The 13307-nt window shown below is 53.7% G+C and overlaps 5 protein-coding genes across 5 annotated transcripts; 3 read left to right on the top strand and 2 right to left on the bottom strand.

The window, feature by feature from the left end:
- Positions 1-1901: 1901 nt before the first annotated feature.
- Positions 1902-2087, bottom strand: B0H18DRAFT_844459 (uncharacterized protein; the record flags this gene model as incomplete). Its single annotated transcript, XM_048039537.1, has 1 exon — positions 1902-2087. A coding segment is annotated over one exon (186 nt), but the record flags the coding sequence as incomplete, so codon positions are not given.
- Positions 2088-2327: 240 nt separating this feature from the next.
- B0H18DRAFT_848887 (uncharacterized protein) lies at positions 2328-3501 on the bottom strand (the record flags this gene model as incomplete). Its single annotated transcript, XM_048039581.1, is given in 4 exon segments — positions 2328-2368; positions 2438-2586; positions 2598-2709; positions 2772-3501. Coding segments are annotated over 4 exon segments (1032 nt in total), but the record flags the coding sequence as incomplete, so codon positions are not given.
- Positions 3502-7011: 3510 nt separating this feature from the next.
- Positions 7012-7320, top strand: B0H18DRAFT_1034387 (uncharacterized protein). Its single transcript, XM_048030240.1, has 2 exons — positions 7012-7046; positions 7101-7320. Exons 1-2 carry the CDS (start codon positions 7019-7021, stop codon positions 7298-7300), a joined length of 228 nt encoding a protein of 75 aa, XP_047888361.1. The 5' UTR covers positions 7012-7018; the 3' UTR covers positions 7301-7320.
- Positions 7321-8048: 728 nt separating this feature from the next.
- Positions 8049-8648, top strand: B0H18DRAFT_1034388 (uncharacterized protein). The gene is made up of 4 exons (XM_048030241.1): positions 8049-8065; positions 8126-8177; positions 8240-8271; positions 8331-8648. Exons 3-4 carry the CDS (start codon positions 8243-8245, stop codon positions 8581-8583), a joined length of 282 nt encoding a protein of 93 aa, XP_047888362.1. The 5' UTR covers positions 8049-8065; positions 8126-8177; positions 8240-8242; the 3' UTR covers positions 8584-8648.
- Positions 8649-9016: 368 nt separating this feature from the next.
- On the top strand, positions 9017-9796 carry B0H18DRAFT_883766 (uncharacterized protein; the record flags this gene model as incomplete). Its single annotated transcript, XM_048040995.1, has 3 exons — positions 9017-9124; positions 9179-9412; positions 9536-9796. The coding sequence occupies 3 exons, from the start codon at positions 9017-9019 to the stop codon at positions 9794-9796; spliced, it is 603 nt and encodes a 200-aa protein (XP_047888363.1).
- Between the last annotated feature and the right edge of the window lie 3511 nt (positions 9797-13307).

A 13307-nucleotide genomic window follows, 5' to 3' on the forward strand; every position in this document is an offset into this window, starting at 1 on the left:
CGAACGGTGTGTACGACGGAGTACCGCTGGAGGACATCGAGACGGACAAGCCGGAGTGAGCGCGTGCTCCCGCGCCTTGAGGGTGCGAACCGTAATGCGTTAGTGACAATCATTATCATGTGCTCTCGACGGTGAGGTTCTGTGGGCGGATGGCCTATTGATGTGCGCGTCCGGTAGGTCCTCTCTTAGGGCGGGACCATGGTGGATGCAGGCGGCGTCGCGGTGGTGTTTGTAGTAGTCACTCCTTTGTCCGTAATTAGCGGACATAGCCTTGCCATGCCCAATGTTGACATTGATAGACGTACGACGTAAAGCAGACGACGACCCTGCGTACGCACAACATTAGTTGGTACATTCAAACATAGTCTCCGTTGCTGAACAAAGAGATACTTATAATGCAAACACTTCTCTGATGTCGCGGCAAGACCTGTCAAAACCAGGCCGACGTTGATAAAACTAGTGAAACATGGATGGATAGGAGACAACAGCAGACAGTGGATATAACTACATCAGCGATCCAGCGACGAGACGATCTACACGGGTAACAGAATGCGAGCGTAGCGATGCAGACAGTCAGCCTTCTTCGGGAGAGACAATAGAATACAGAAGCATGCGTTCATCATCGCTCTGGAGTTGGGCCGCGCGACAGCCGACGGCGCGGCAGCTCGCTGTGGGTCCTTGTACGCTTTGATGGACCCACTGCGAGATCCTCGTCGGCTCCAATCAGGTCCTCTTGGGACCGTTTCCGGCCACTGCGAGACCCGCTCGCCGTGGTTCCCTGCCTCCCTGGCGCCGGCTCTTGATGTTTGCCTTTGGAACGACTGGACGACGAACCGCGGGGCGCGTCGGATGCCTTGCGAAACCTGAGAGGCATACTAGGCAACGCGCCTGAACGAGCTGAGGAGCCCCTTCGTGACGACGGCGTAGGCGACTCGGGAGAAGGCAGATTGGCCAGACTCGGAGGTCCCAATGGGCTTGCCCATCGCTCGAAGGCTGGCCCGGCACTTGCATTACGTGGTGTTCGGGGCGAGTGGTCGGCACCCTGAGCGTTTCCGAAGGTCGGCCATGCCGGTGGGCGAGACAACAATCCGCTGCCTCTTGCGCCACGCTGGCCTCGCGCGAGTGGACGTCCCACCACAGGGGCATTGACTCCGCTTCCAGGCGCGATATTGGATGGTACTGGATGATGCTGACCGCCCGAGGTCATTTGACTGCCGGTGGACATCCAGGTACTCCCGTCACGCGCTTCATGAAGCGACGCCGTGTCATTGTCCGCGGCAGGCTTGAAAGGGATTGCCGCGTCGTTTTCCGGCCAATCTGTACGAGCGAGAGCCCGGTCAAAAATATCCAGCACGGCATCGTATGTCAACGGGCTTGGGGCTGGCTTCGAAGCCTTCTTGTGGAAGTTTCCTTCACAAAGGGTCGAGAATTCATCGAGGAGAGCGCTCAGAGGTTCGTTGTCGTGGACAACAAATTCAGTATCTAGAAAGCCTCTCTTAGTGTCGGCGCAAGAGAGGTCATCGGGACCATCAAACATGGCTTTCAACCGAGCGTGCGTGTTGGGGAGACTGTGTCTTGTGTGCCTTAGAACGAGCCAGACCAAGAGCCAAAAGAACGACTCCAGGTCATGTCGTGCTTGATGAATGACTCCGCGGCCACGCAGCACTTCTATGGCCATGAAGTAGAATGTGCCCTAAAGCAAGGAAGTATGAGTAAATCGAGTCAAAACTGCCCATTGCGCTTAGACTTACTGTACGCTGTTTAAAATCCATCTTATTCCTCGCCTCGCCTCCAGACACGGCATCGCTGGCCAACACAACCCTGCTCGCCCCGCCGTCATGTTCTGCTGCCTCGCGAGCTTTGATGTACGGGATTGACAGTTGGGCGCGCTCTTCTTGTGGCCTACTCAACCAGTCTGACATCGCTGCGAGCTGCCGGACGTTTTCGATCGGCTCCCAAGTGTTCTTCTCGTCCCCAAAACCCTTCCACTTCACAAAATACTCCTTGCCCGTCGATGTCTTTTCTTCCGCAAGAATTTTCTCTACGGGCCATACTTTCTCGCCCTTGGAGTTGATCAACGGGCGTGGGGGTGGAGCTTTCTTCTCGTTGCCAGTATCACGGAGCGGCTCTTGCCCAGCGTTCGCAGCAAGCACCGGGCCGAAGATGTCTTCTCCCCGGATACCCGTCTTCGTCTGGACAAACTGCTCCCAGCTCTCCAGCGTGTCCTCGTAGCCCTCGTCACGTAGGAACTCCTTCCAGTCGAAGCCGTAGTCGAGATCGTGCAGGAAGCCCCTGCCCTGGGTGAGCATCACGTTGCCTTCACTGACGTCGCGGTGCATGATGCCAGCTTCGAAGGCCAGCCGATGACCTGCAAACGCACGACGATAAGCAGTCAGTCCACATGTCGCCAGAGGCGTGCATCAAGAGGCGTGCGCACCGTGTATTGCATCTCGAAGCCCCTGCGTCATCTCCTTTGTACGCTGGAATTGCGAGATTGGGGTGCCGATGACGTCCGAGACGAGGCGCATATGGCTCCGCTCGTACCATTGGTGCGCACCGTTCACTTGGTGTATCCCGGAGCGTGTTCTGTGCCCAACTGGTTTTCGTCCTCTACGTGTAGTTCCTCTTCTTCTCCAAGGTCGGCACCCGCCACGACTGTCGCCAAGCCACGCCACTCCGCGTTCCACACAGCCATGAAAGCCTCCTCATCTAGGCGGTCCCATTTCTCAGCGCCGTTTCGGAAGAGTTGAGCGGCGGCACGACGTGGGTACGGATCTGTCTATGGAACTTGAGTTCCGACTCCCGCACGAGCTGACGCCACGCGTCCTTGATGACAACGTGTTTACCAGTCGGTTCGCCATGGTCATCGAGCTCCAAAGCCTTCCATATCGTCGTCGCGCGGGAGAAGAGGCGTGGGTTGATAAAGATCAGCTCGTAGAGGAGATATTTCTTGTCCTTGCCCTTGTCCGCGCCCTCGAGGGTGATCCAGCGACACGCCTTCTTAGTTTCGTCGCAGACGTCAACGCCACAGGAGCGCAGTTTTGGCTTCACGTCGCGCGGGTGCGAAGTCGCGAGCTGAACGGCCGGATCCGCACCGACGATGTCACAATCCTTGCGAATCGGATGCACGAGACGCCAGAAGAACTCGTGAAGCACCGCACCGTTGTGAGACTCATACTCGAATGCCTGCGAGCAAACAGCGCCGGCGTGGTCGAATCGAAAGATACGTGCGAGGCGTCCATAGATGCCGACTGTGAAAACGAACAGCCGGCTTTGGGCGACGAGGATGTTACGCGCGCTCTTGGATAGTTGCACTAGCGTCTCGTCGTTGACTTTCGAGCAGTATAACATCGGATCCTCCTTGTCCGTCCTCTTCGCCTCGAACACGACGGAGATGTTCCGCCAGCGATTTGGGTGAGACGATTTGAATGTCTGACCGGGCAAAGACGCGACGACGTCCGGTTCGTCGCATGCTGGTCCTGCTCGGCGAGGAGGAAAGGGAACTTGATCGGCTCGTGTGCGTTGTTGTAGAAGCACGGACGCTTCTCTCTGGGAAGTGTCCGACTATCGCCTCCAGTCCCGCGCACTAAACAATGTTCAGCGAGTTACTTATGCTAATCTGCCATCACCACGTACCAGAGGCCCGTACATAGCCGACTCCGACCCGCCACGGGTAGTCTGAAAGGATCCTTGGCCGTCGACGGGACCATCGCCATCTCGCTGGGCACAAAGAAGTCCAGGAACTGGTCGATGGGGATAAGTACCTCCACGATTTTACCCTCCACTTCGCTCCTCCAGCCGCCCTTGTTGACTTCGCTCGACTGTAGGGCGTCGTTCTGGTAGATCGTGTACACGCGCGATTTCATCTGACGGGGTGTTGGGTGTGCCATCGGCGAAGGCGTCGTCTGACGATGGGAACAGAGAGTATCGGGCGGGAGACTACAGCGGGAGCTGCACAGGGCGCCGTGCGAACGCGACCTGCGCGAGGCTTTAAAGCGGTGAGGCATGTCGGCGGTCCAAGCCAATGGCCAACGTTGTGTTCAAAAAAGGCAATATCGCGGACGGAGTTCTGTCTGATGGACCTATGAGTCAGTCCATTGTTATCGCCCAAACGGGCAGGCCGAGACACTTACCGTCCAGTAACCGCGCGATTTGTGGGTTCACCACCTCAATGAGTAGGTTTATGGCCACCAAAAATACGTCTGTGGCGACAATTAGCGAATATTACGCGGAAATCGCGTCCCAGTATATGCAGGCAGTGCGGGAATGAGGAGGATGGTTGAGCAACGGGACAGCGCCACAACCGCGCTCGTGGATCAGGCGGAGTGTGAAAGACAAATCGGGGCTACCACGTGTTGATCACGTGGCTCCATCGCACCCATTGTTCGTCTGCTTTTGGAAGGTGATGCCTTCGCAACCTTGTACTTTCCACCTGGCGGCATCACAGCCACGCCTTCTTCGAAAACCTCAGCGCTATATGCATGTGGTCCTGATGCGCGTGGGCGATAAGCACACCGGATCCAGGCCAGAAAGGTGCTGCTTGCTCGGGCTCGTCCAGATCGTCCTGTATGTATGTAGGTCTGGTGCGTATTCATGCTGAACGATGGCTGGCAGTCGCCACAGACCCTACCTGATTTACGGCTCATGCGCTCGTGAGCTGATATTTACACGCATGTAGTATTGATCCAGATTCAGACTGCTGGCGCTCAACGAGTGCGTCTTGACATTTTCTACGCTGCGGTCTGCACAAAGTGGCGCGAACATGCGAAATAGATCTTGTCTCGAAGACTAAATCGCGTTCTGCGTGTCGGATACGAGTCGTACATAAGCCATCATGCGGGGAGCATTGTATGGCATTCAGCATTCTGGAGCATTAGCTCGCACGTCGGGGATACGTAGCACATCGCCTACAGAGAATAGGTATGCCCCAAATGCAACTGCCGGAACCTCCAGCTACTGGGTTTGTGACATTACACCTCGAGGCTGGCCATCCAGTGCCACAGGCGCGCTTTGTGTCCTGAGTATGACATCGTCACTGCAATATACTGGTGAGTTCCTCGGGCAGAAAACGCTCAAGTTACAAGGCTGTACCGACTCGCCATGAACATCACGCGGCGCCTCCACAACGGTAAGTGCTGGTCTGGGATACTATGGACGACTGCAGGCTTACTTGTTCGTGTATTGATCGTAGAATCAACGCGTAGTGCGAACAATCATGCTTGCGAAGGCTTCAGCTAGAATCGCCACTGCGCCGACCAACGGATCGTAGTAGCTTCTTCGCTATCCGTTCACAACCTTCTCAGTCCTGAGCTAGCCTTTACTAACGAGAACAAGGCATCGCATCACTCAGATGACCAAGCATAAGCCTCGATTTCAGAAGAAAAGGTATTTCTTCGAGTAAGTCAAGCCACTAAATGCAGGTGAGCGGTCACTCACTTGAGGCCACTACTATCATAGAAAGTGCAGTGTGCTCATTGACGAGCATCTTTAAGATGTCCGACCGCTCGTCCGGCTCTTCCTAGTGGTCAAAGCATTGTCAAATTTCGCCAGAGCTGGCATGAAGCGCCTCTACTCGTGCAACCAGACGTTCACATACATATCCCGGGTCGGACGGTTTTATTAGAATCATCTCGTACCACTGCCACATCTGGCTATGCAGCTCCTGCTTCACACTGGGAATCTGTCGCGGCCTCTGAGTCCGCGGTGTTATGCGAGAATCGGGACCGACGTGCGAAGTACGAGACAAAGTACGCCGGTTCATGAGTCTACCTTTGACAGCTGCTCAGCTCCGCCTCACATGCAGAGTTACTTTTGGCCGATTGTCGCTCGACTCTGCGATCTGTGCGTATCATTATTCATGGCCCCTGTTTCTACATAGCCACGTCGTGGCATGGACCGTATTGCTGACGCTACGCATATTCCAGCAAATTTTTCTCAATGCGTCTGCTCACAGGACATCTACCATTCAGACAACTTGAAGCACATTCGAAATGAAGATTCGCTGAATTACTCGGGGCCACATCATTGGAAACTCTCATTGAGCCGTACGCGCACTAATCACACCGCGTATCTGTGAGTCGCCATTCTATCCCTCAATGCCAGGCCAATGGCTGATCGATAATGCTAAGTTACAAGCCACTGGAATCGATCCGTATAATGGCGTAGAAGTCTCAACCGAGCCAATCTGAGTCTCCACACGAACCCTTCTGAAATTCCCTCACTGGCAACCATCTTCGCCAGACCCTCATTCTGTCTGTCGCAAGCACACGAAGCGTGATGCGACCGGTCAATTGACCGCAATATTCGGATCGGATTTACGAGCGGTTGTTTGGACAAGGTCATCACTGACAGATCGACATGGACTCGGCGACGAGCGGTGATCCGAGGTGAGGCTACCCTTTACTGCTACTCATGATTGACTACAGCCAGTTGCATTCACAGTGTGCGCCTAGCGACATGTAGTGCCAGGTGTTGTACGCTAGCGAACAGTCTTGGCTTGCATAGACGTGGATGCAGTCGGCGCATACGCGAGCCAAATGCGTGGCTACTACCTCGGAGTGGCGCAACGCCGCTTTGATTAGTACAGAGCGAAGTTGTTGTTCAAGGACAGCTTGAGTATGTGTCGGCTGATGCGAAACCTGACGACTGGCGCATGCGGCCGCTGCTCGATTAAATCCAAGTTGTGCGCCGCATATCCGCTCGGAAGCTTGACAGTTCTGCAGCGCTTGACAGGAAGGCGCGATCCTTAGCATGCGCAAAACAAGGTGGAAATGGGTCTAGGTCAAAAGACGAGAGCCCGAGTACCGCACCATCTTTGCATACCCTATCGCAAGCACACAACCTCGAGCGAAGAAAACCGAAGGATCGTTGATGCTGTACAATGTCAGCCGCTGACCCAAGTCTGTTCGTCGCTCCGTCTGCGCATGTCGCTGCAACGACGCTGTCTGCCTTGTAAGTGTTACCACCTTCTTCCTCGCCTTTCACGGGATGTCTGACGTCTGACATTACCAGCCATATAATGAACTCCTGCACTGTCGCGATATGCGGTTAGTGTCTAACTTACCGCGTGCATGATCACGTTGATGAGGCTCCGTACGCAGCTCTGGTCCTCTACGACCACGCAATATCACTCTCAAAAGAGATCAGATACTTCTGGAAGAGGGGAGTTCGGACAGGATCCAAGTTATTATTCTTCTCAAATCGCTACTCGCTATCGGCATATGCCGTCTTCACTGTCGCAAACATGGGCCGGCTCAGTCACAAGGTGTGTGGATTCCAGAGTACGAGTCGTGCTGACTAGCTGACGTTGCATAAGGGGTGATGTGGTCATATCTTAACACGATCGACGCGCACTGATGTCATCAATTCTTAGGTGCATGACCGTCAACGTAGTCATCAACGTCTGCCTCTTCGCTTTGTGTGTAACGCAAATAGGTATGTCTCCGGAGCTGGGAACATAGTGCAACCGTAGCTCATTTACTGTTATCAGTATTCGCGGCGCTTCGCGTCTTCGCGATCAGTGGTTACAACAAGCCCGTCACTGCGCTTGTATCATTCCTGAGCTCTGCTACGATCTGGGGTAACTTGGTGAGTCGACTGCTCAAATATATGCCACATCGAATTTCCAGGTACTCAGTCTGAAACACCCTTATAGTATCTCTTTTGCAAGACGACATATTCCCTACAGAGCTATACCGGCATCGTCATGTGCTCAAGTTCGCTCAACGTCTCGAATTTCTCATTTTATATGTGAGTAACTATTCATTGGCACCAGTAACCGGACTGACACTCTGATCGACAGATGCATGTTCCCTCTTTCCCGCAACATTGCTTGTCTACTCACCGAACGTCTAGGCATAGTGCTCAAGGATGTCAGTAGTATATGCGCGGATCTGCTGGTCCTCTCGATCACTTGGGGAAAGACGTGGGCCATCAAGAGAGCGGGTGATCGTGCGGGTGTGAGAACACCCATTGTGAACACTCTATTGCGTGACGGCAAGTATATTCGTCACTCAGTAGTCGCGAATTCGGGATAACACTCCCCATTAGGGACACTGTATTTCATGTGAGTCCTCCAACGAGTCCGAATGACGCTTCTGTGACAAATGTCCTGTTACATTCTCAGCTCAGTGTCGGCTCTCAACGTGACGCAGATAGCATACTTGACTTTCTATGGTGTACGTCGCGCAGTTCCGTATCTGAAGTGCATCGCAAAGTTGACGTCAACGTGGTTCACTAGGAGATGGACTATGTGTCTTGTTTCTTGATACCGTAAGCACGAGTCGTTTGCCACTGCCGAGCTACTAACCTCTACTAACATGCCTTTTCAGACTCCCCTCCCTGTTCCTCTCTCGGTTTCTCCTGAATCTTCACGCGAGCTCTGAGTCTTGTTGTTCAAGTCTATTGGCGGGCTTGAATTCACCGATGGCCTCCATTGAATCACTGGAATTCACGCAGCACACTGCAGATGAACAATGTCGTTTGGACTCTATATCATACTATGCGAGCGATCAACCGCTGGGAGGAAATGGAGGTTACGTAGAGGACCGTGCCCCAATTGTTGTGGTCGAAGCATGGGCCTGATAGTACACACCAGGCGCGCGTTTCATTTGGGACTTTGCATTGAAAAAAACGGATCGTACTCGTAGTTATGTCTTCAGCAAAACGATTGCGAGGATCTACGCAATTTCCTGCCCGCATCCGAGTCGTTACCTTAAGACAGGTGGTCTTGACGGATTGTGCTCGCAAGCATAACGGCAGAAAGGGCCTCCTGGTCAGGTTTGCTAGAGAAGGCAACATTAAGATTTGTTTGTATGCGAGCGGCTCGCAGTGTTCAAGTGCACAAAGAAGACCATACAAAGCACGAGCGCTGAGCCTCAGCGCTCAGCGCACTGATCTCGATCACGTGCATGACGCGCTCTCGCCCGCGGCCAAGCAGCAGGTTGTCAGTCCATCACGACTTTGCTAACGACTAGTTCCTCGTTCTCGGCAGTGGTTTGCTCTTTCGCCTTGCTCGATGGAAGCGTCTCTCAATAACTTGAAGAAAGTAATATCAAAATCAAGAATCAAGGATAAACGGAAGCATGTCGAAGTAATTCAGCAGGTTTCCTCGTTGCTTGTAGCCGTTCGTACGCATCTATCCTACGCTTTACCGTGCTGACATGCGCTTCGACCGCAGAATACCGCTGACGACACTCAGAAGAAACTGATTAAGCATCTTCGCCAACCCCTCGTCCCAATATTCTCGGCATATCCTTTACCTGCGCTGCAGTTCGCCTCAGCCCTGTTCCATCACATATACCATGAGAAAGTCTTGACGGCGCTCGGGAATCAACTGTTGGAGGAGAAGCGACGATGGGAAGATGTACTGACTAGCTTGTTGTCTGGCATCCTGGTGAGTCTAGGGTCACGGGTGCTCGTCTGCTGTCAAGCTGACCACTGCACAAGGATTTCTTGGACGAATGCGAACCAGGCAAGCCACGCTTCAGACATTGCACGAGCACACAGCTGATACAAATTGCACAAAAAAGACAAGAACAGAAGTATTTCGGCCAAGGATACCATTGCTGACGCCCTCTATCCAACGCTCTGCGACATATGCTTTTCGCTTACCGCACCCATGCAGTCAGTTGACCTACGGTGCACGGTGCGTACCATGACTGCATATATGCGCCTCATCTGCGCTTGCAGAAGTATACTGACACTTTCAAAGGCATACACGCTACTTTCTGACTCTGCTGCCTCATACGCCACGAATCAACTGAAACTTCGCGACAAGGCGGTGCTTGGGGGGTGAGTATTATCCTGGCGACTGGTCAGCCCGTCTCATTACGGCACAGTGAGCGCCTTGGAAGCATGATTTGGCGTACAAAAGGTGAGCGACACGACTATCGCCTTGATGTGTGCTGAAACATCTGCGCCCTAGACTACCTTGCCTTGGAGTCTCTTCTCACGCTATTCGCGCGCATTCTTCCCTCCGCCAAGGATTCTCAGTCTGGTCAGGCCAAGCGGGCAGCATATATGAAGGCGGTGTTCCTTTCACCTCAGCAGTCAGAACATGCCAGCGTTGGGCAGACAATCACAAAGCTCATGGAGCGCGTGCCGTCGAACGAGTGGGAGGAGACATCTAGGAAGATAGTCGACGCGCTCGCACTGGCCTATATCACTTTGTGGGTCGCTGAGGGGGCGCTCCACCGACGGAAGCTAACATATACTCAAGTCCGCAGCCATTCTCCGTCGACAAAGTGAACGCGTGTGGCGAAACCAAGCAATGCGACAAGCTATACATAGACGACAAGGCCTTTCTGTTCAACGTATTGATTGGGGTAGGACGTAACTCGCTCGATGAATTCTGGCTGAGTATATGCTAATACGTCGTGTAGGATGAGCACTGTGAAGCCTTGGAAATACGTTACGATACAACACGCAAGATCGAAGTTACTCCAGGACAAGCAGAGGCCGCTATTGTGGACATTCGCGTGAAGACGCCTCCCGCGATCAGCAAGGCTTACGTCAAGAGCGCCGAGACAAGCCAACTTCGTATCAGCTTTGCGCTTTCCAACGCTGATGTCGAGAGGTTCTATTCTGCTATTCGCAGCAGAGGACTCGTAAGAGCTCCCTGCGGGCCTTTCGAGGTACCGCTTATGCACGACTGATCATGGCGCGTAGGTGAGATTGCTCAAGGATGTCCCACCCAAGCTGTCGTTAGCAAGGTCTCCGGCTATTTTGGATTTTGACAGCGAGGGTCGGCCAGTGAAGGAACTAAGCCAGTCTGAAGTGCGTAAATTTCGCTATCGCAATGAGACCCAAAAATCTGACTCTACCTTCATAGCGAATCGAGAACGTGGAGAAATGTGAGTGTGTCGAACCTCCCTACGATATGCAAACCAGTCGTCGCATACATTGACCACTGCTGATGCGCACACCTTCGCAGTCTACCATACCAATCAAAGCAGTGATGATCTGTCCGTGGCCACGCCCCAAGAGGACGCCCCAGAACAAGTGTCCGCCACTTTAGCGGTGGTATCTTCTGCACCTAACGGTGGTCGTACTACGGTGCAAGCGAAGCAAATTGACTCTAAGACGCAGGAAGCTGCGATGCCCGTTACCGCAAAGACTTTTGAAGCCGCTCCTGAATCGCCTCCAAAGACTCAGCTCACTAGCAAGGTCCTCGCCGCTCAGAACAAAACAACAAAATCTACCCAAAAAGCGACTAGCGATACTACAGCTGTTCCTTCGTTAGCTCAGGTGCCAACCGCTATTGTCAGCAAGCTTGTTAAGCCTCTCGGTCGGACTCGTTCGAAGAAGATGCGCGACGATATCTTTGGCGCCAGCGATGAGGAACTCTCGAAGTTTCGGACGTGGATCAAGCCCCCTCGGTGTGGAAGGCCGCTCATAGTGCAAGAACCATCGAAGAGACGACCAGGCGGCAGAAGCACTCTTCCAAAGCGGTTGCTTCGGCGGTCCGCTCTGGTGCTACTAGGCGTATCCTTGACTCTGACGATGAGGAGACTGGTCATTGTGACCCTGCTGATCCTGGGGCGACTGACCGACGGCGGACCGGCAACAACAAAACGCGCATCGCTCCTCCTAGCCCAGAATGCTCTGACGACGAGGGACTCAGGCCTACGGAGAAGAGCTTTGTGACGCCGCCCAGGTCTCAGCTGGACTCCATGGCCGCGCCTCTCACCCCGACGAAACCACCTGCTGGGCGGTCTCTTCAACCCCAAGATGCTAGTTCGCCTGATACTGGGATACTTGAGGCTATGCCGTCTGGTGCTGAGAAGAAGCTGTCTAGAGGCGACAAGCAAGCATCGAACGGCCTGAATGCTGTCACGCAAACACCCGCTGGGCCCACTGCTGGTGTCTCTGCGAACGCTCGCGCTTCGAACAACGCTCGCAAGTCTGACAGTCGCGTACGTGACAACGACACTGTTCCTTGGCTTCGCGTGGTGTACTCGTTAAACGCACTGCGAATACGGATGAGAATACTCGGCGTGCGGCCGAGTCCAGAAGCGCAAGCAAGTTACCTGCCAAAGTCATACCTGTGCGCACGAGCATCGAGCTCGATGGTCACAGTATGTTCGCTTTCATGTCTTCCACCTATGTGGCTGACCTGTGGCAGACGTGAACAGTTCGTCTCCTGTTCCGATACTGAAACCGGAGCGCACCTCTGTCAAGGCGAAACTGCGCAAGAAAGGTCAAACTCCAACTGAAGATAAGAAAGCCGCTCACGTGAAAACGTCTAAGAGGAAGAGAGCACCTATGGATGAGGACCCTGTTCTTCCGGATACCGGGTTGGTTCAAGAGACTGCTGAACCTCCAGCTAAGAAGTTTCGTGGGGAGGAACAGCAAGGTTCTTCGCTTCGAACGAGGAGGACCGACTCGCGTATTCTCCGTCCCCACACGACTGCGGCTGCTCGGACGACTCAACGATATCGCGCGAAAAAGGATAAGACCTCATCTCCGCTCTCGAAGACAGGCGTCATTGACTACGACGAGCTGCCCGGCAATCCTGTAGCTTCGGACGCTCGTTCGCACACACCTCCTGCTTCGAAACCTCCTCGGCATGGAAGGAAAAGACAGTGGGCACAATGCCGCAGACGTATCAGCGCGAAGCACACGTACGACCAAGGCAAACGTAAAGGAAGAACGATCGCACGCATCTGGCACTGCACTTCCTGCGGATCTCGACTTCGTCTCAGCTAACGGGAATGCTTTGTATACCGAGGATCTGGAAGACGAGGAAGAGGTTACAACCCTGCTGACGAAACCATCGAAGCCAAGTGTCACCGTGGTTGAGAGACCCGTCGTAGAGGCGTTGAAGGCGTCGGCTGCCTCTTCGGCCTCAGGCATGAATCCCTTTGTTAGTACTACCCCAACTGCGAAAGAAGCCGAGGGTGTTGGTGAGAAGCGCAAGGTAAGCCATCAGGATATACGTTCAGTGTCTATTCGTACTACGTCTATGTATATAGGTCAAGTCAGAGGGCAAGAAGAAGTCGAACAAGATGCCATGGCTAGCTGCGACGAAAGAGACTGGCAAAGCCGGGGTCGGGAAGTTACCTGATTCGGACGCTCAGGAATGTCTCACCGCCGCTGGCACGTCTGCAGAACACCGGCTCGAGGTAGCTGCGAAGAAACAAAACAATTACCGGAAGCCGACAAGGTAGAGGCGTAATCGCACTTTGTATCCCCAGTCCTCATCCGATGACGATACGATTTAGGCAAAGACGACCGCAAGCATGGAATTCAGCCAACGAAGAATAGGAGGTACGTCTAGCTTTAAGTACGAGGCTCGCTACGATATT

Source organism: Fomitopsis serialis (genome assembly GCF_022376445.1).
Source record: "Fomitopsis serialis strain Sig1Antser10 chromosome Unknown B0H18scaffold_101, whole genome shotgun sequence".
Lineage (NCBI taxonomy): Eukaryota > Fungi > Basidiomycota > Agaricomycetes > Polyporales > Fomitopsidaceae > Fomitopsis > Fomitopsis serialis.